We start from the raw sequence: 22,944 nt of genomic DNA, 5'->3' as shown, positions 1-22,944 counted from the left end.
GCCCATCAGGCCTACTCCTTAACCTGCGGTCAGTGACTGCTAGGAGACTGTGCGGGAGGGAGAGCCCAGACCCAGGGCAAGAATGGGGAAAGTGTTGCTCAGTCCTGGAGAGAAATCTTTCCCAAGGAAAAATGCCTGGAGTTTGGGGAAAGTCAACATGCCTCTGTTTTATTTTGCTTATAAGTGAGATGAATATTTCACAGTACACAGAGACTGTGAAGAGAACCCACACTCATTAACGGGGAAGGAAAGCCAAACTTCAGGGGACTGGGTGGCTCAGAGGAGCTCCAGAAGGTAGCATCATCACTCTGGTCCCATAGCAATCTAGGCTCTGTTGGCACCCTTTCCCCTCCCCAGTAAATAGTCAAGGAGAGTAGTTAAACAGAGAAAGAGGCAAGGACACCTACATGGAAGGTGCTGGCTACACAGCAGAGCAGCCACCCCCCTGCTGTATGCCCCGTGAATATAAACATGAGCAGGGACCCACCCAACTCTGGGCGGAAAGCCAAGGGGAAGGATGGCCGTGAGGAGGAAGAGTGTAGAGCTGCAGCTTCAGGTCAGCGACACCTGCCATATTAGATCCCCCACCCTTCTTACATCTAAATCACAGATCCTGCTCCCCCCAGTGAGGGGAATCCATCCGAGGCTGATGGAGCATTCCTACACGGGATGGAGCCTGCGCCGGAAGAAAGCAGAATTTCTAAGGCAGAAAGTCATCCCTGCAAGGGAAAGGGGAGAAGTCTACTCAGTGCCCAGGTTCATGAACTCAACTCCTGGGAGCCTGAGCTTATGACCCATCCAGCCAAGTGCTGCCAACGTCCTGGGATCCCGGTGCAAAGCCACTGCTCCAGCCCCGCCCTCGTGCAGGTGAGAAGCCATTCCTTTCTAGAAACAGAGAGATTTGCTTCAGGAGATGTGGATGGCTGGGATCATGTCATGAGATAGTATGAGATATTGCACCCTAAACACACACACACACACCAGAATATTATTCAGCCCTTAAAAGAAAGGAAATTCTGACTCATGCTATGACATGGATGAACCTTGAGAACATTATGCTAAATAAAGTAAGCCAGTCACAAAATGACACGTATTGTATGACTCCACTTATATGGGGCATCTAGAGCGGTCAGATTCAGAGACAGAAAGTAGGATGTTAAGTGCTGAGGGCTGTGGGGAGGGACAAATGGGAAGTTGTTTAATGGGTACAGAGTTTCAATTTTCCGAAATGGAGAGAGTTCTGGAGACTGGGTTGCACAACAAGGTGAATGTACTTGACACCTCACTACTGAATTTAGGGAATATACTTAACACTTAGAAATGGTCACAATGGTAAATTTTATGTTATGTACATTTCACAACAATTTTTAAAACTACTATTTTGACTACAGAGGTTTTTTGCATTGATGTGGTACATGGGGTGATGGTAACTCACAGGCTAAAAAGCCAACTATCTAGAAACCTCAAAGTCAGAAACAGCAGGACATTTCTTTCAGTTGCCAGTTCACTTCTCTGAGCAATGCTTCTCTAGCCCCTCACTTGATAGTCTGTCTTTTCTACACAACAGAAGGCAAAATTATCTCCCGAGGAGACACCCTCCCTTCCCAAACTAGAGAGGGCCTGAGGAAACTCATACTGATAAATGCTTGAGAAAAATGATGGAGAAGCAGGGAGGGGAAACTGATCAGGGAAAGATTGGAGAACTGCCTCTGAGCCCGAGTGAGGTTGAAAACCACACATTTTGCAAACAAGAATCGTCTCAAGGATTTCTGGCCAGTTTTTGAGTGGGAGAGGTAGGCTCTGAAATGTTGGCATTCCTGGGACATTCTGATGGATTGAGGAGACAAGATCACATATTTAGGATCTGGGACACTCTTCCCAAATTCAGAACATGTGATCACTGAAATGGCATTAGAATGGCAGGCCACGCTCTGAGCATTTCATTCTAAGAAAAATGTTTTTATCTGTAATTTGATTCGTATGCTTCACAGGGGTTGGAAAGACGGTGGTTGTTGAAAATGTAAGCTATGCAGCCAGACATGCTTCCCTCTATAACTAAGTTGCCAAGGAACACACAGGCCCAAATGAAACCCCATTTATGGTCATTGGCACACCTTGGGGAGCTGGTGACATCTCACATTCTTTAACTTCATTGATTCACTGCCCACTAGGCTTAATCTTGTAAATTACTTTCAAAGGCACGGCATACATCCTAAATTACTTTTTTTCTTAGATTAGCATCAATCTTGCTTATCAATTGACATTTTCTCAAATTCCCTGGAAATGTCCACCTCACCATCAGAGCAAAGCTGTAAGTTACCTAAGGCAGCGGCCCTGACGAGCTCGACGGGAACCTCTCCCCAGCTCTGCTTTGGGGCACTAAGAATCTGAATCCACAAAGTGTGTGTCTAGGACACACTCTGTGATTCAACCCCCTGCCTGGGTCTCCACCTGACCCCCTAGCCCAGGATTGCAAATGCCTCCTACCCAGTCCCAGGGCCCTTCTCCCAGGAGCCTTTGCAACACTGTTATGTAAACAGAGGAAACTTGCAAGCATGTGTATCCTGCAGCTTCTCCCCCAGCCCCAAACAACCCCCAAAGAGTAATTCCTGCCTTGTTTGAAGCTAGAAATCCTTCTGTTGATTAGTAAAAACGAGCAGGAAGGTGGAGGTGGGGATGGGCTTTCTCAGACTTCTAACCAACCCCGCGCCGCATCATGTCACGGTCCCACAGGAGCTGCCGTCCCTGCTCTTCTCGGCGGCGTTTACTCAGTGTAGTTGGCACTTGGCAATTTCATCAGCTCCCCGAAGAAAATCCTATCTCCTGCTTCCTGAGGAACCTTCTAGTGCTGGTTTCCCGAATCACAGTACTATTTCTCACTTATTTCCTGACCTCGTTCTCTACGCCTGTTAAACTCTCTGATCACATCCTTTGAATGAAAGGGGAAGTTCATTCAGCCTCCACAGAGGTTCCTGTGTGGCCTTGGCCCTCACAAGAGGCAGGTCCATCCCTCATGTGCATGTAGAAACACCGCCATCACTGATGGGGAAGCAACAGAAAACCCACGAGAAGCGAGGGCATCCTCGCTACAGCTTCCAGCCAACCTGGGCAACAGAGCAGCTCTGCCTTGCCAAGAACTAAGAGTGCGCTGACACGCCTGGGGCCAGGTCTCCAGAAGTTTCCCAAGTTAGGAGACACATCTCACTGAGGCCACTTCCCTAGGTCATACACTTATGCCTGGTTGCCAGGCTGCCAAATTCCCCACTAACATCCAAGAACTCTGCCCTTGCACCACAGGAATAATACAAAAGGTAGGGTGAGTCCCGCCCTAGAGCTAAGGCTAGGGATCATCTGAAGTTATTAAGACATAAAGTACACTGTTTCTTTTCCATCCCAGGTACCTGGAGGGAGTTTTCCTTTCAGTTTCCTTGAATTCCAAGTAATTACACTGTCGCCATCCTTAATGGGGAAGGCAGGAAGTTCCACGCACTCTGTTCTCTCTGCAAATGCATGGAATCTGAAACAGGAAGAGATAGGCCACATCAGGCTAGTAAGTGGTATCTGCGCATTATCTATTCATCCTCCCAAGACTGGGAACTTGCTCTTCTGTGGTGCTAGGCATCTTCCAAGTGTTCACTGCTTTTCCCTGTGCCTTGTCAATTCCCACAAATAAAAGACAGGAAGGTGGAAGACACCAGAGAATTGCGGAGCCACTGGGACTTTAACTGATGACTCTTCTGTTCATTAGAGGATACTTAGCTCAACCAAATGGTATTTATCGACCCTGGAAAAATGATACCCTGTGCTTAGACTTATCCTTTTGTTCCCAGGGTTCAATCATGTAAACACAGTTTGGACAAGCCCAGAGGCTAATGAGGGGCCCAACAGTGCCCAGAGCCCTGCGGGTTCACTGTTGAAAGCTGGTGACAAGAGGCAGCGTTGGCTCATCTGCCCACTGCTGAGGGGCTTCAGTCAACTTTCACTTGGCAAATACACACCTCCCCAGGACCTGAGCATCAGCACTAATGAAAAGAACTCAGTGTGGGCACGTTTTTAAGGCAGCCTCTCAGAGTGTGGTCCTAGGAGCAGCACCTGGGAGCTGGCTAGGGATGCACATTCCCCGGGCCCCACCTGATCTGCCGAGTCAGAATATGCACTTTAACAAGATCCCCAGGGGATTCATAAGCAGCTTGAAGCTAAAAAGGCGCTCATGTACCAATGTTCACAGCAGCACTATTCACAACAGTCAAGACATGGAAGCAACCTAAACGTCCACTGACAGAGGAGTGGATAAAGAAGATGTGTGTATATATACAATGGAATATTCCTCAGCCATAAAAAAGAATGAAATAATGCCATTTGCAGCAACATGGATGGATCTAGACATTATCATACAAAGTGAAGTGAGCCAAAGACAAATATCATACGATATCACTTATACGTGGAATCTAAAAACAAGATACAAATGAACTTATTCACAAAACAGAAACAGACTCATAGCATAGAAGACAAACTTATAGTGACCAAAGGGGGAAGGGGGGAGGCATAAATTAGGAGTTTGGGATTAAAATATGTACACTACTGTATATAAAATAACCAACAAGGACCTACTGTATAGCACAGGGAACTATACTCAGTATCTTGTAATAACCTATAATGGAAAAGAAGCTAAAAAAGAATATATATATACACACATGTATACATATATACACATATATGTGTATAAAACTGAATCACTTTGCCGTATACCTGAAACTAACACACCATTGGAAATCAACTGTATTTCAATTTAAAAAACTTTTTTTAAGCACTGGTGTAGTGTTGCAGGTGATGATGGGCTAAATCGCACCCTCAAAGCCAGTTGTCTGGAATCCAAAAAATCAGTAATAGCAGGAAATTTCTCTCAGATGGCAGAGGAGATCTCTGAGTAATGCTCCTCCGGCCTCTCAAGAGTACCATCCCTGCCTATCACCACTCATGACGCAAAAAGAATCCTGAAACATGAGCTGGGATGGACAGAAGAATGGGCAGATGGCGGGAGAGGTCTGTGGGCCTTGCCTGGGCCATAGAAGGCCTCAGTCTCGTCTATTTCTAAAGGGTTTCAGGTGACACTGGGACAATGAAAGCAGGGGCTTCCTCCAAAACAGAAATGCCCAGTTTCCTTCGTCCCATTGTTACCAACCTGGGTTCTCAGACTCTTTAATCAATAGAAATTGATAAAAGAGGCCAGAGAAATTCAGGCAAGGCTTTATCGGTACTCTTGCTGCAGCACAAGGGCATGAAAACAAGTAGCAGCTTCCCTTGCTAAGCAGTGAAGGTGGAGGTGGATCAGTGGGTGGGGCTGGAGGGGGTGCTTAGGTGGTCTGCCCACCCCCTTGGTGGTGCTGTGCGCAGGGATCATGCTCGGGACCCTGCTTTTGCTCCCAGGCCCTCAGAAATGGCAACTGGGTTTTGGCCTTTTTGTATTTTATTGTTCATAATTTGCCCCGACTACCCATGCATGCAGTTATTTTTAGTCCCTTATAGTTCCTCTGTATTCTGTTGCTGGAGGAGATGTTTGTCCAGCTGCAGGCACTGCAGTAAAGGGTCCCAGGTCCCCACCTGTCTCACCACAACCTCCCTGCAGGACAGACGGGGGGATGATCTAGGTTTGTCCTGACAGGCCTCACACTCTGAGTGCCAAGGCCTTTGCCCAGAATTTTCTACTCTGAAGAACAGGGCAGACATTTCCTCTGGCTAATACAGCCTCGCTTGTGCAGAAAGCAAATCACGATTAAGTCAGGCTCTTTGGAGAGTCTGAGGAGTGTAGCGCTGTGTCTGAGAGCTGGTGGTTCTGTCCAGACACAGCCTCAGGCACCGGGGGACACAGAGTCCAGCCTCCCTGCAAGCTGAAATGCTCAGGACACGCCCTTTACAGTTTGATAATAACTGCTCTTCAGCTGGGGCTCAACAGCAAAAGATGCACTGAGACCATCCAGGACCCCCGGGAGGAGGTGGGCTGGCAGGTAGCAGAGCGGGCAGGGGCACTGCTGGTCGTGGGTTGGCCTCACTTCCCAGGACTAGAGGAGGGACAGAAGGGCCCGGGTGTACCCCGTCCTCTTCTGCAGAATCCGCTCTCCACGGAGCATGACCTGAAAGTCAGGGGCTGAACTGCAGCTTCTCCCGTGTTAAACTACTCCCTGGCCTCTCACCTTCCCAGAGAGTGTCCCACATGAGCTGAGCAGAGGACCAGCAAGAAAGGTGGCCCTGCCAGCTGGCTTTTTCTCTCTCCACTAGCAAAAGTGGGGGCAGTGAGCCCCTTCTGTATTTGGGGGTTTCAAGAGCCCAGAATTGAAGCCAAGCACCTGCTGTTGAAAGATTTCAAAGCGCTTTATGAGAAGCCAGAGCACTGGTCTTCAGAATCACCAGAGATCCTGTTAAAAATGCATATCCCTGTTCCTCCCTAGACCCTGAAAATCAGAATCTCTGGGACCGTGGTCAAGATATCTGCATTTTAATCAAGATTCCTAGGTAGTGAAAGGCCTTTGCAAAGTGAAAGCCTAACTGCATATTCCCAGACTCCCCTCTAGTGTGCAAAATCAGCCTGCAAGGTGAAGCCCATGTCTCCCAGGCCAATATGATGAGCAGCTAAATTTGAGAACAAATGCTCAAGAGTGGGCATTTTACCCATTTTAGACAGGCTGACTTAGGAAAGAACTCAGCCATTCTCCTTGTTACCACATAAGGAGCTGGTCTCTCTCTACAAGAGACACAAACTCTCTCACATGCACAGACGGGGCTGTTTTGAAATGTAGGTATTATTATTATTATTCAGGTATAGTGAGGCCAACAGATCAGGAGACAGCTACCATTGAAAAGATAGTTAACAAGAAGACCTTCAAGATGGCGGAGGAGTAAGACGTGGAGATCACCTTCCTCCCCACAGATACACCAGAAATACATCTACATGTGGAACAACTCCTACAGAACACCTACTGAATGCTGGCAGAAGACCTCAGACTTCCCAAAAGGCAAGAAACTCCCCACGTACCTGGGTAGGGCAAAAGAAAAAAGGAAAAACAGAGACAAAAGAATAGGGATGGGACCTGCACCTCTGGGAGGGAGCTGTGAAGGAGGAAAGGTTTCCACACACTAGGAAGCCCCTTCGCGGGCCGAGACTGCGGGTGGTGGAGGGGGAAGCTTCGGAGCCGCGGAGGAGAGCGCAGCCACAGGGGTGCGGAAGGCAAAGCAGAGAGATTCCCGCACAGAGAATCAGTGCCGACCAGCACTCACCAGCCCAAGAGGCTTGTCTGCTCACCCGCCGGGGCGGGTGGGGGCTGGGAGCTGAGGCTCGGGCTGCAGAGGTCGGATCCCAGGGAGAGGACTGGGGTTGGCTGCGGGAACACAGCCTGAAGCGGGTTAGTGCACCACGGCTAGCCGGGAGGGAGTCCGGGGAAATGTCTGGAGCTGCCGAAGAGGCAAGAGACTATTGTTACAGGGTGTGTGAGGAGAGGGGATTCAGAGCACCACCTAAATGAGCTCCAGAGACAGGGGCGAGCCGCGGCTACCAGTGTGGACCCCAGAGATGGGCATGAAACGCTAAGGCTGCCGCTGCCGCCACCAAGAAGCCTGTGTGTGAGCACAGGTCACTATCCACACCTCCCCTCCCGGGAGCCTGTGCAGCCCGCCACTGCCAGGGTCCCATGATCCAGGGACAACTTCCCTGGGAGAACATATGGCACGCTTCAGGCTGGTGCAACGTCATGCTGGCCTCTGCCGCCGCAGGCTCACCCCACATCCGTACCCCTACCTCCCCCCAGCCTGAGTGAGCCAGAGCCCCCGAATCAGCTGCTTCTTTAACCCCGTCCTGTCTGAAACAACAACAGATGCCCTCAGGTGACCTACATGCAGAGGCGGGGCCAAATCCAAAGCTGAACCCCAGGAGCTGTGGGAACAAAGAAGAGAAAGGGAAATCTCTCCCAGCAGCCTCAGGAGCAGCGGATTAAATCTCCACAATCAACTTGATGTACCTGCGTCTGTGGAATACCTGAATAGACAACAAATCACCCCAAAACTGAGGTGGTGGACTTTGGGAGCAATTGTAGACTTGGGGTTTGCTTCCTGCATCTAATTTGTTCCTGGTTTTATGTTTATCTTACTTTAGTATTTAGAGTTTATTATCACTGGTAGATTTGTTTATTGATTTGGTTGCTCTTCCTCCTTTTTTTTCCGAAATATATATATATGTATTTTTTTTCCTTTTTCTCTTTCTGTGAGTGTGTATGTGTATGCTTCCTTGTGTGATTTTGTCTGTACAGCTTTGCTTTTACAATTTGTCCTAGGGTTTTGTCCGTCCGTTTTTTTTTTTAGTATCGATTTTCGCACTTATCATTGGTGGCTTTGTTTCTTGGTTTGGTTGCTCTCTTCTTTCTTTCTTTTTTTAAATTACATTTTAATTTTTTTTAATAATTTTAAAAAATATTTTATTTTAATAACTTTATTTTATTTTATTTATTTTTTTCTTTCTATTTTTCTCCCTTCTCTTCTGAGCCATGTGGTTGACAGGGTCTTGGTGCTCCAGCCAGGTGTCAGGCCTGTGCCTCTGAGGTAGGAGAGCTGAGTTCAGGACATTGGTCCACCAGAGACCTCCCAGCTCCATGGAATATCAAATGGTGAAAGCTCTCCCAGAGATCTCCATCTCAACGCTAAGACCCAGTTCCACTCAATGACCAGCAAGCTACAGTGCTGGACACCCTATGCCAAACAACTAGCAAGACAGGAACACAACCCTACCCATTAGCAGAGAGGCTGCCTAAAATCGTAATAATGTCACAGACACCCAAAAACACACCACTGGATGCGGTCCTGCCCACTAGTAAGACAAGATCCAGCCTCATCCACGAGAACACAGGCACTAGTCCCCCCCACCAAGAAGCCTACACAACCCACTGAACCAACCTTAGCCACTGGGGGCAGACACTAAAAACAACGGGAACTACAGACCTGCAGCCTGTGAAAAGGAGACCACAAACACAGTAAGTTAAGTAAAATGAGAAGACAGAGAAACACACACCAGATGAAGGAGTAAGGTAAAAACCCACCAGACCAAACAAATGAAGAGGAAACAGGAAGTCTACCTGAAAAAGAACACACAGTAGTAACAGTAAAGATGATCCAAAATCTTGGAAACAGAAAGGAGAAAACAGAAGAAATGTTTAACAAGGACCTAGAAGAACGAAGAGCTAACAAACAATGATGAACAACACAATAAATGAAATTAAAAATTCTCTAGAAGGAATCAATAGCAGAATAACTGAGGCAGAAAAACAGATAAGTGATCTGGAAAATAAAAGAGTGGAAATAACTACTGCAGAGCAGAATAAAGAAAAATAATGAAGAGAATTGAGGACAGTCTCAGAGACCTCTGGGACAACATTAAACACACCAACATTTGAATTATAGGGGTACTAGAAAAGAAGAGAAAAAGAAAGGGACTGATAAAATACTTGACGAGATTATACTTGAAAACTTCCCTAATACGGGAAAGGAAATAGTCAATCAAGTCCAGGAAGTGCAGAGTCCCATACAGGATAAATCCAAGGAGAAACATGCCAAGACATATTAATCAAACTATCAAAAATTAAATACAGAGAAAAAATATTAAAAGCAGCAAGGGAAAAACAATAAATAACATACAAGGGAATCCCCATAAGGTTAAGAGCTAATCTTTAAGCAGAAACTCTGCAAGCCAGAAGGGAGTGGCAGGACAAATTTTAAGTGATGAAAGGGAAGAACCTACAACCAAGATTACACTACCCAGCAAGAATCTCACTCAGATTCCACGGAGAAGTTAAAACCTTTACAGATAAGCAAAAACTAAGAGAATTCAGCACCACAAAACCAGCTTTACAACAAATGCTAAAGAAACTTCTCTAGGCAGGAAACACAAGAGAAGGAAAAGACCTAGAATAACAAACCTAAAACAGTTAAGAAAATGGTAATAGGAACATACATATCGATAATTACCTTAAATGTAAATGGATTAAATGCTCCAACCAAAACACACAGACTGGCTGAATGGATACAAAAACAAGACCCGTATATATGCTCCCTACAAGAGACCCACTTCAGACCTAGGGACACATACAGATGGAAAGTGAGGGGATGGAAAAAGATATTCCATGCAAATGGAAATCAAAAGAAAGCTGGAGTAGCAGTACTCATATCAGATAAAATAGACTTTAAAATAAAGACTATTACAAGAGACAAAGAAGGAGACTACATAATGATCAAGGGATCAATTCAAGAAGAAGATACAGCAATTGTAAATATTTATGCACCCAACATAGGAGCACCTCAATACATAAGGCAAATGCTAACAGCCATAAAAGGGGAAATCAACAGTAACACAATCATAGTAGGGAACTTTAACACCCCACTTTCACCAATGGACAGATCATCCAAAATGAAAATAAATAAGGAAACACAAGCTTTAAATGACACATTAAACACGACGGACTTAATTGATATTTATAGGACATTCCATCCAAAGACAACAGAATACACTATCTTCTCAAGTGCTCATGGAACATTCTCCACGATAGATCATATCTTGGGTCACAAATCAAGCCTTGGTAAATGTAACAAAATTGAAATCGTATCAAGTATCATTTCTGACCACAATGCCTTGAGACTAGATACCAATTACAGGGAAAAATCTGTAAAAAATAGAAACACATGGAGGCTAAACAATACACTACTTAATAACCAAGACATCATTGAAGAAATCAAAGAGGAAATCAAAAAATAGCTAGAGAAAAATGACAATGAAAACACGACAACCCAAAACCTATGAGATGGAGCAAAAGCAGCTGTGAGAGGGAAGTTTATAGCAATATAATCCTACCTTAAGTAACAAGAAACATCTCAAATAAACAACCTAACCTTACACCTAAAGCAATCAGAGAAAGAGGAACAAAAAAACCCCAAAGTTAGCAGAAGGAAAGAAATCATAAAGATCAGATCAGAAATAAATGAAAAAGAAATGAAGTAAACAATAGCAAAGATCAATAAAACTAAAAGCTGGTTCTTTGAGAAGATAAACAAAATTGATAAACCATTAGCCAGACTCATCAAGAAAAAGGAGAAGAAATAAATCAGTAGAATTAGAAATGAAAAAGGAAAGTAACAACTGACACTGCAGAAATACAAAGGATCATGAGAGATTACTACAAGCAACTGTATGCCAATAAAACGGACAACCTGGAAGAACTGGACAAATTCTTAGAAAAGTACAACCTTCTGAGTCTGAACCAGGAAGAAATAGAAAATGTAAACAGACCAATCACAAGCACTGAAATTGAGACAATGATTAAAAATCATTCAACAGGGCTTCCCTGGTGGCAAGGGTTGAGAGTCCGCCTGCCAATGCAGGGGACACGGGTTTGTGCCCCAGTCCGGGAGGATCCCACATGCCGCGGAGTGGCTAGGCCCATGAGCCATGGCCAATGAGCCTGCACATCCGGAGCCTGTGCTCCGCAACGGGAGAGGCTGCAACAGTGAGAGGCCTGCATACCACAAAAAAAAAAAAAAAAAAAAAAAAAATCATTCAACAAAAAAAAAAACCCAGGACCGGATGGCTTCACAGGTGAATTCTATCAAACATTTAGAGAAGAGCTAACACCCCTCCTTCTCAAACTTTTCCAAAACATAGCAGAGGGAGGAACACTCCCAAACTCATTCTACGAGGCCACCATCAGCCTGATACCAAAACCAGACAAACATGTCCCAAAGAAAGAAAACCACAGGCAGTATCACTGATGAAAACAGATGCAAAAATCCTCAACAAAATACTATCAAACAGAATCCAACAGCACATTAAAAGGATCATACACCATGATAAAGTGGGGTTTATCCCAAGAATGCAAGGATTCTTCAATATATGCAAATCAATCACTGTGATACACCATATTAACAAACTGAAGGAGAAAAACCATATGATCATCTCAATAAATGCAGAAAAAGGTTTTGACAAAATTGAACACCCATTTATGATAAAAACCCTCCAGAAAGTAGGCAGAGAGGGAATTTACCTCAACATAATAAAGGCCATATATGACAAACCCACAGCCAATATCATTCGCATGGTGAAAAACTGAAAGCATTTCCACTAAGATCAGGAACAAGACAAGGTTGCCCACTCTCACCACTATTATTCAACATAGTTTTGGAAGTTTTCTCCACAGCAATCAGACAAGAAAAAGAAATAAAAGGAATCCAAATCGGAAAAGAAGAAGTAAAGCTGTCACTGTTTGCAGATGACATGATACTATACATAGAGAATCCTAAAGATGCTACCAGAAAATTACTAGAGCTAATTAATGAATCTGGTAAAGTAGCAGGATACAAAATTAATGTACAGAAATCTCTGGCATTCCTATATACTAATGATGAAAAGTCTGAAACAGAAATGAAGGAAACACTCCCATTTACCATGGCAACAAAAAGAATAAAATAACTAGGAATAAACCTACCTCTGGAGACAAAAGACCTGTATACAGAAAACTATAAGACACTGATGAAAGAAATCAAAGATGATACAAACAGATGGAGAGATATACCATGTTCCTGGATTGGAAGAATCAACATTGTGAAAATGACTATACTACCCAAAGCAGTGTACAGATTCAATGCAATCCCTAACAAACTACCAGTGGCATTTTTCACAGAACTAGAACAAAAAATTTCACAATTTGTATGGAAACACAAAAGACCCCGAATAGCCAAAGCAATCTTGAGAAAGAAAAAAGGAGCTGCAGCACTCAGGCTCCCTGACTTCAGACTGTACTACAAAGCTACAGTAATCAAAACAGTATGGTACCGGCACAAAAACAGAAATATAGATTAACGAAACAGGATAGAAAGCCCAGAGATAAACCCACACAGATATGGTCACCTTATTTTTGATAAAGGAGGCAAGACTATAACAATAGAGAAAAGACACCCTCTTCAATAAGTGGTGCTGGGAAAACTGGACAGCTACATGGAAAAGAATGAAATCAGAACACCCCCTAACACCATACACAAAAATAAACTCCAAATGGATTAAAGACCTAAATGTAAGGCCAGACACTATCAAACTCTTAGAGGAAAACCTAGGCAGAACACTCTATGACATAAATCACAGCAAGATCCTTTTTGACCCACCTCCTAGAGAAATGGAAATAAAAACAAAAATAAACAAATGGGACCTAATGTAACTTAAAAGCTTTTGCACAGCAAAGGAAACCTTAAACAAGACAAATAGACAACCCTCAGAATGGGAGAAAATATTTGCAAATGAAGCAACTGACAAAGGATTAACCTCCAAAATTTACAAGCAGCTCATGCAACTCAACATCCAAAAAACAAACAACCCAATCCAAAAATGGGTAGAAGACCTAAACAGACATTCTTCCAAACAAGATATACAGATCACCAACAAACACATGAAACAGTGCTCGACATCAGTAATCATTAGAGAAATGCAAATCAAAACTACAGTGAGGTATCACCTCACACCGGTCAGAATGGCCATCATCAAATAATCTACAAACAATAAATGCTGGAGAGGGTGTGGAGAAAAGGGAACCCTCTTGCAGTGTTGGTGGGAATGTAAATTAATACAGCCACTATGGAGAACAGTATGGAGGTTCTTTAAGAAACTAAAAACAGAACTACCATATGATCCAGCAATCCCACTACTGGGCATATACCCTGAGAAAACCATAATTCAAAAAGTCATGTACCACAATGTTCACTGCAGCTCTATTTACAAGAGCCAGGACATGGAAGCAACCTAAGTGTCTATCAACAGATGAATGGATAAAGAAGATGTGGTACATATATACAATGGAATATTACTCAGCCATGAAAAAGAAACTTAATTGAGTTATTTGTAGTGAGGTGGATGAACCTACAGTTTGTCATACAGAGTGAAGTAAGTCAGAAAGAGGAAAACAAAAAACATATGCTAATACATATATATGGAATCTAAAAAAAAAAAAAGGTTCTTAAGAACCTAGGGGCAGGACAGGAATAAGGATGCAGAAGTAGAGAATGGATTTGAGGATACGGGGAGGGGGAGGGGTAAGCTGGGATGAAGTGAGAGAGTGGCATGGACTTATATATACTACCAAATGTAAAACAGATAGCTAGTGGGAAGCAGCCCCATAGCACAGGGAGATCAGCTCAGTGCTTTGTGCCCACCTAGAGGGGTGGGATAGGGAGGGTGGGAGGGAGACGCAAGAGGGAGGAGATACGGGAATATATGTATATGTATAGCTGATTCACTTTGTTATAAAGCAGAAACTAACACACCATTGTAAAGCAATTATACTCCAATAAAGATGTTAAAAAAAAGAAAAGATAGTTTGCCACTCACAGTTTCTGCTATGGAGTGAATTGTGCCCCCGCCCATCACCTCCCCAAATATCTGTGTTGAAGCCTTAATCTTCAATGGGATTGTATTTGGAGACAGGACTTACAAGAAGGTAATTAAGGTTAAATGAGGTCATAGGGGTGGGGCCCTGATCCAATAGGACTGGTATCCTTTTAAGAAGAGACACCAAAGAGTTTACATGCCCTCTCTCTCTGTCTCTCTGTCTGTGTCTCCCTCTCTCTCTCTCTGTCTCTGTCTCTCTGTCTCTCTCTGTCCTCCATGGAAGGATGGAAGGACACAGCAAGAGGGCAGCTGCCTACAAGAGAGAAAGAGATTTCTCACCAGAAACAGAATCTGCTAGCACCTTGATCTTGGACTTCCCAGCCTTCAGAATTGTGAGAAATAAATATGTCATTTAAGCCACCCAGTCTGTGGTGTTTTCTTGTGGTAGCCAGAACTAATATTTTTCCAAAGAGATGGGGGCATGCCACACCACACAGGGCCACACAGGGAAGCCCCAGGTTTGGTCAGGAAGCAGAGAGAACAAGGGGAAAACATGGGCAAGTCTTTCTTGTGGATCCTGCAGAAAGAAATGGGTGAGGCAGAGTAAGCAGGCTTAGGATTGGCTACTTTGAATGATTTCAGCGGGTGCTGGAGTGTAGGGGCTGTCCTGAGCTGTCTGGTACCTGGCGCTGGGGTGACTGGGACAGGGGACAGACAGCGTTTAGGGTACGAGAGCCTGGATTGAGAGTGTGGGCTGGATTTGTTAGTTTGCACATAAAAGGTGCATTCCGTCCCGGGTGAGTCTTTTAACTGTCTTTACGAATCAGCTAACCTGGGAGGCGCGGTCTGTCCAGGGTCAGCAAGACCCCAAAATGTCAAAGCGTCAGAAAAAAAAGTCAAGATTAATGCCAGGTAGAGGAGCAAAGGTGAATGGAGACTAAAGACTACTGGAAAGAGGAGAACACAGCAACCGACTGGTCAGGAAGACCGCTAGGAATCAAGACCCACTGTCGACTACAGGCAAGCACGCAGCTCGCTCGCAGTCTTCCCAGAGCACCTTTTCTGCCTACCTGCTTCGGGTCTTGGCACTCAGATCCTTTAAGAAAGCTGTCGTGCCCTCTCGTCTGGCATTGAAGGACACCATGTGGACAGGATATGGGACCTCCAAAGCCCCCTGAAGGAGAAGCTCCTTGGATTCCTCTGGAACATCCCCCACCACGAAGTAATAAATGGATTCAACCTGCAGAACAGTGATACCAACAGTTTATTTCCCTGAGGCACCCCAGCTGTGAACCAGACTCATCGGCAATATACTCTCTATAAACCTGCCTCTTTAAAAAAATAAGCGGGCAGAAAGAAGAGCAGCACCGCTCAATGTTTCATGACGATGTGTTGGGGTCAAAGTCAGGAAGTAAGATATTCAAGGCCCGGTGCTAAGAAGTGTCAGGCTTTGCATGGGAAGGATATGGTTGGTGGATTTGGAGAAGAGCTTCCTCCGAGCCCACGAATAAGTTATGCAAGTCCACGAATGAAGGAAGTGTCGGCCGGCCACTGGGGGCAGGAAGCTTATTAGCCATTCCCTATGGCGGTGCCAGAATTCTGCAGGGCCGGCTCAGGCATCCTCCGTCTGAGGCTGCGTGTGGGAAGGAGGGCATATTCCCAGCTGGTCTCACCTCCGGGACACACACTCGCCTGGGGAGGTGAGGCTGTCCTGCCTTCACACGGCCAGTCAGGAGCCACGCCAGGCCAGGAGTCAGGAAAAACACACACACACACACACACACACACACACACACACACACACACACACACACACACACACACACACACACACACACACACACACACACACACCCAGCTTTAAACCAGGAACCTGGGAGATGCATACCTCACCCAGGTAGGAGACGATGCCCTGCTTAATGTAAAGATGTCGATGCCATCCACTGGGCCTCACCCTTAACCACACTGCTCTAAGGGTCTCCCCTGCCACTGAGGAGTTCTGTAACCTCGGGCAAGTGGTTTAGGTTCAGTTTCTTCACTTGTGAAAAGGGAGATTATGCAGCTGACTTCATGACTGAGCTTCAACGAGATGGCATACGCTTAGGTATGTATATTAATCACACAAAGTAAAACCACAGGTAGAGCCAGGAACACATATCACCTAAACCTGCCCCTAACAGCAGCCTAAGTGATTGTCTCCACAGATAACGGGGCAGAAACCCCCAGAAAATATACTGTATTTTTTTAAATATTTATATATTCGGCTGCGCCGGGTCTTAGTTGTGGCATGCAAACTCTTAGTTGCGGCATGCATGTGGGATCTAGTTCCCTGACCAGGGATCAAGTGTGGGCCCCTGCATTGGGAGAGGGGAGTCTTAGCCACTGGACCACCAGGGGAGTCCCTGTATTGTGTTTTAAGGGATAAACAGATGTCACCAGCCCTTTAGGATTCATGAGCTTCTAATCACACATCCCCAGTTAGCTGACGGTAAATAGTCAATTACCTCACCTTGCCTTCAAAGCTGGGACTTAAAGCTACCTGGCCCAGAGAGAGGGGGGCTGAGGGTCAGCTCCCAGCTGCTTAGGACACCCCATCTGTGGCAGCAGGGGGCAGGCTGTGCCCAAGAAGGCAGGTGGGGAGAGGGTGGCAGAGGGGCCCGGCTGGGAGTTAGGAGACCGCCGGGGTGGGAGCTGAGCCCAGCCTACTTCAGCAACATTCCTCCCCAGGCTGGGCACAAAGAGTCTTCCTGCCCCCGTGACTCTCTCGCTCAGGCCCTTCATCACAAAGTCCCTGATTTTCAGAAGTACCTCATGGGAGGTAAAGACTGAGGAAGGTTGAACATTTCTCCCAGTCAGTCACCTGAGAAGCAGAAAACACACTGACAGGAGGAAGAAAGTGTTCTCCAGATTCCTAATTATACAACTAATACTGTTCTTCCAGAATATGCATTCTATGTTGTTCTCTTCCTGGTGTTAGACATTACCTTCTGTAAGACGTCTTGAATAGGCTCCAGTGAGCTGCAGTTACTAGTTTTCCAGCTGTGTTGGTGCCCAAGTTTAGCATGAGGACAGTTTCATCCTCTCAGAGGGTCTAAGAACACACATGGCTCAAGACAGGGGAACAGACCCAGGGAGTATATTCTAGGGTTTGGTAGATCAACAGGGAAGTGAGTGAGGACAAACAACTCTGGCTGGTCTGTCGGCAGCTTCTGACTCCCTCTGTCTCCACCGCATGCTGTGGAGACAGCTTCTTTGCTCTGGCAATAACCCAAGAGCCTGAAATCCTCACACAGAGATGTTTTTTCCCTCGAGACTTCAGCAAACCAGAAATTGCTATAGCCAGCAGTGAGTCAGGATTTCCTTTCCTTCATTAATTAAGGCTATGGGGTTATTCACTATTCACTAAGGTCCTTACTCAGCTTCTTAGTTGCCTGTGTTTTCGGTCAACTCTCAGTTATCTGTGCTCCAGATTTCCAGGAGTATGCTTTCCCAGAGACCAGCTACCTCACCACCATCTGCACACTGCCTTTCTGCCTCTCCTTTCTGCTCGCATAATGACATTTAGAAAAACAAAGAGGACGATAAATATGCTACCTGCTACTATCCCCCCAAATTTGGCAAAATGCCTTTGAAAGTGAAATGGCTTTGAGGTCGTCTGCTATTGGGGATGATAAGCTAACATAAATTTGAATTCTTGTTATCATGCCCAGTTTACAGATGAAGACACTGAGGCCTGGACAGGTTATTTGACCCGGGTGAGCAGCCAGTGAACCCAGCCTGCCTGACCTCACGAACTTCTGTCCTTGCTTTTTTCAGCCACTGCACTCTGTCAGCTCATCATGGCAAGACTGGTCCTCGCGTGTTAGAGATGATGGTGAATCCCAGAACTGGAGAGGCGAGATCATGCAACAAGAAGGTGGCCAGGGGTGGGCACTGTTTTCATTTTCTTGGTCCCCACAGCATCCAAGGCTCCTAGCCCCAATCTCACTACCACTGACCAAAAGCTGGGTCCAGGAGGTTGTCTGGCTCAAGGGAATTACCCTCATGGGAATCCTCACTCCTTAACCAGGACCTCTGTGCTCCTTGAGGGCAAGGGGACCTGGAGCAGCTTCTTCACGGACCAGCATCACCTTAAATGCTGATTTGTACCAAATTTGATAACACCAGACATAGAAAATATTTGGGTTCCATGCAGCTATTTAACCATGACTCAAAAACTCTTGCCACTTTATACTACGTGAAATAGGTTGGAGCCTTTATGTTTTCACTTGATATGTCTTATTCTGTCGGGCCACATGTTCTGCAGCTTCCCAAGGTAACCTGCAATCCGCCTGACCAAGGAGGTCTTGCCATCTTCCCAGCCATGGGTTTTGGGGAAAAGAAGAACCAAACTGGGAGCAGCTGCTTCCACTCTGCCCGCCATCTGCTCCAGCCTGTCAGAAGCTCCCAAGGCCTCTGGGTGTAAAAATTCCCACTTTGCTAGGAAACAAAAATGAAAGTCAACCGGAACAGCAGTGAGAGGTCCAGCAAATTCTGTCTTCTCCTTCATGCAACTTTGACCATTACAACAGTGTTGACCAACTCCAGAGCTTGGATCTAACTTCCAGATCTTCCCTGTGCCTGTGGCCGCCCTCCCTGGTTCAGCCCATTTGGATTTTCTGACCGCCCCACCCACCCAAGGTGGTGACTGCCCCTTGCCCCAGCTCCCTTCTCAGATTCCTCCTAACACCATTAACCACCACCACCGTTTCGGCCTCCTGGGCTTCAGGATCCCTATTCCAACCCAACATCCCCATCACAGGCATACAAGGCTCAGCAAATTCACCCACCTGGTCCCATGCAGACCACCTCCCTTCAATTCAAAAAAACTCAAATCCGGACCATAGCTTGGGGATGGGAATCTCTTGGATCCACATCTAACCCCCAATCTCAAGAATATTGACATTATTTCCTTTCTATTCCTTCACTGTTCAACAAACATTTATCGAGCCCATGCTAGGCACTGCCATTGCTAGGCAATGCTAAGGCAAAGATGAAAAGATGTGATGCCTGTCTGAGCTGCAGCAAGGAGGAAAATGAAGTGCCAGGGTCATGACCGATGTGGCCAGGCCTTCTGCTCACTGTTCAGTGGTGAAGGTTCCTTATGGAATCATGGGGGTCTGCCTCTAATTCACCCACCTAGTCTCTCAGTGAATATGACTTTTTTAAAAACAAGTAAACAAATTTGTGCCTATCGGGTAGATGGAAGAGAGGATGAGAGAACACAAGGAGAAATACAGGCGCCTTTGAAAGCAGAAGGCAGGTCCCTCCCTTAGGTAGCTGGGAATTGGGGCCTTGGGTAAACAGCCATCTCTTTCCTAAGGACCCTTCTCGTCCTGGGTCAGCTGGCCACCCAGGGCCCCCTGACACAGCACCCCTCCTCAAAAAGGCCAGGGAAGCTACCAACTTCCAAAAGACGCATCCAGGGACCAGAGGACGCTGCAGAGTAGAAACCCTGTGCCAGACACATGCCTGGGCTCTGAAGGCAACACCAGCCGCTCTAAACACCTCCTCAGTACTCCAGGGGCTGCCCTTCCCATGCACCAGGTTCTTTTTTACAGGGTACACCAGTAATTCATCCATCAACAGTGCTCTTCGTGCGCCACTACGAGATACACGATTTAAACAGACCCACACTCGGCCCGGGCTCTTCCTGGACCCGAAGGCTCACGCTCTGTCATCTGTCTCTGGTAAACCTTCCTGGCCCACCCATGGTTACAAAGACCAGTCCTGGAGGCCAGTGGGCTCTGGGCATCCTCCCCCATCGTAACCAAGCCCATCAGTCAGCCCTCCCTCTTCATGTGGAACGGGTACAAAAACCCACTTCCCTGTTAATCTTTGAACACGAGACAATACCCACTGTCTTGCTTCCTCTCAGGATCCACTCACGGAGGGAGATGAAAACTCAAAGCAGGTTATCGTGAGCAGGAAAAGGCTGGGGTTTTAGATTTACTGTTCAAGACACTTCTTAAGCTTTAAATCCTTTCCGTTCATAGCAAACTGCAGCCACATGGACCAACTGGAAACTCACTGGGGTGGACGTGAGGGGCTCAGGGCAGAGCAGCGGGTCTTTATGGGAACCGTTTCTCTCCCCACCCCTAACACACGCATGCTTTCCTGAGGTTGTTCTTGGCCACTCCAGAAGATATGCAGGATCTTAATTCCCCAACCAGGGATCAGACCCATGCCCCCTGCAGTGGAAGCGCGGAGTCTTAATCACTGGACTGCCAGGGAAGTCCCCATGCATGCTTTTCTTTACTCCTCGTAAGACACAGAGCATGGCATTTTTATATGGGAGGCAGTTGCATCTACTAAACGCTTCCTCAGGACCACAGCCAGATATAAGCTCTGGGTGGAGAATACCACGGTCTGAATATGTTTAGCATCTTTCATACCCCGTGGTCTCTTCTCAAGAGTTTTCGCGTGACATTTGATGACCAGTGCCTGGAAGCTTCTTTCTTGGTTATTCCTCTTCTACAGAACTTCCCTGGAACTCACTAAATTGTTACACATTCCCTGGGATAGGGAAAAACCCCCCAGAGAAAGGAGACATACAAACCAGAGGGAAGTAAAACAGAAAGTCAAGGTCACCAGGAAATCTTGCAGTCAGGTCAGGTTGCCAGAGCCACCTATGACCGGGGAGCCAGGTAAACAGACAAAGAAGGAGAGCACCCATGTACGCGCGCACACGTGCACGCACGCACGCACACACACACACACACACACACACACACACGTCCAGGAGCCTGGGAAATATTCCATTTCTTGAATGCTTATTAAGGTGTCCAGACATTTGAATTTTTACAGATGTTAAAACACACTTAAAAGGCCAAAGAACAAAGTTGCTTGCATTTCATTCTTCTTTAATGGGAAACATTTGTTCCTCTGGGTTTCTGAGGATAAACAGTATGTTTCCAATTTCAAACCATCACCCTCAGTATCAATAAACACAGTCTGGTGACCACTGGGAGCTCTCCTTTGAAGGTGCCAGCACATGGCCACCTTGCCCAAGAAAGGACTTCTTAATGCGGCAGAGTAAAGCTTGAAACCTGCAGAATCCCCGGGATTCCAGAGTAGAAGAAGCAATTAAGTATTAATTAATATTAATCAATTAGTGAGGATTAGTTAAGCACCTGTATCCCAAAAGAAACCAGACCTATGCCTACCTGGGGAGTAAGGCTGGCCCAAGGACCTCATGTGCCCAGAGTACTTCCTCTCTAGGCTGTCACTACCCTTAACAGTCCCACCATTAGAGCTGCTCACAAAAACACACACTCTTGTGGCTAAAAGAGATATAAAACACCACCAGTGAATCACTGCTTCCAGGTAAAGCTTTATATCCGAAAGGTCCCTATCAAAAAGCTTATGTGAATGCATCAGCATTCAGGAACGGATGACACACTGACTGGGATACACTTCACCTTGGAAAGCACATGATGGACCCATCTGTGAAGAAGAGGAACTGGGAAAGATTCAGAGCATGGATGCTGGGAAACCCTATTTCCTCATCCTCAAGGTTCAGTGACGAGTCTTCCAACCTCTCCTCCCGTAAGAGATGGGTTTATCTAATTGCCAGGAGAGCAAGAGTGGAACTGAAGCATTAGAGGTGCACACTCACGGCCTCACTCCCTTCCCTTCTCGATGCTCGGGGGCTGTGAGCAGCACGTGGCTCTCCTGGCAGCGGCTAAATGAGGGCCTGCCCTGCGGCCCCAATGAAGCCCCCTAGGGGAAGCCCAGCCAGGCTCAGGCGTGAGAGTCTCATTTTGGTTGGTCCAGTCCTGCCATCACCAGAGATGCTCTTTTGATCCCCATCTGGGGCCTGTCACCTATTTATCAATTGGTTCCAAATTCAGAGGTGAACAGGATTAAGACTGCTGGGGCTCTTGAATGCCAAGGATGCAGTCTCTGTGGGATGCAATTGGAAGGGCCCAAGCTCGGCTGGAAGGCAGTATGCGGATACTGAGTGACGTGGGAGCAGACACAGACACACACTTACCGATTCGTCTCTCCCCGCCTCCAGCAGAGCGTCTAAGCGGCTAGTCTGGCTCAGAGCCAGCTCAAAAGGCGATTTCTCAACCCAGCTGATGGCAGCGGCTATGGATTGTGCAGTCACAGGAACAGCACCTTCCTGCCATTTCACAGGCTCTTGAGAAACCCTGAAAGGGACCGCATGGGGCTGTCACTGGCAGTGCTCGACGTAGCTGTCAGCCCTCAGTCTCACAGCTACGAGCAGCAAGACACCCAATGTCACCAGAGCTGAGAGAAAGAAAACACAGCTCCCAGCCCTCTCAAAGTTACCGAGAAAACAGGCGAGCTGTTTAAGGCAGGTTTCCAAAGCACTATGGTCTTCCATAAGCTGTACTGACTGGGAAAAACAATGCTTACAGGAGAATTTAAAAATCTCAAAAATTCGAACATCAACAATTGCATTAAAATTACTGAGGAACGTGCACAGGGAACTACACTCAATATCTTGTAATAACCTATAATGGAAAAGAATCTAA

The 22,944-nt window shown here is 46.2% G+C and overlaps 1 protein-coding gene across 1 annotated transcript in view; it reads right to left on the bottom strand.

Annotated features, from left to right (window-relative positions):
* Positions 1 to 22,944, bottom strand: part of VWA3B (von Willebrand factor A domain containing 3B) — a 252,388-nt gene that overhangs the window by 159,563 nt on the left and 69,881 nt on the right. Inside the window, exons 7-9 of the mRNA XM_082671774.1 lie at positions 22,437 to 22,596; positions 15,472 to 15,641; positions 3,402 to 3,517 (exon numbers count right to left, since the gene is read on the bottom strand). Coding sequence (XP_082527900.1) covers positions 3,402 to 3,517; positions 15,472 to 15,641; positions 22,437 to 22,596 — 446 coding nt within the window. The remainder of the gene's footprint in view (positions 1 to 3,401; positions 3,518 to 15,471; positions 15,642 to 22,436; positions 22,597 to 22,944) is intronic.

The sequence above is a fragment of the Grampus griseus genome (assembly GCF_964374135.1).
Source record: "Grampus griseus genome assembly, chromosome: 15".
Taxonomy (NCBI): Eukaryota; Metazoa; Chordata; class Mammalia; order Artiodactyla; family Delphinidae; genus Grampus; species Grampus griseus.
The sequence above is the reverse complement of the archived record's forward strand: the minus strand, read 5'-3'. Positions and strand labels throughout refer to the sequence as shown.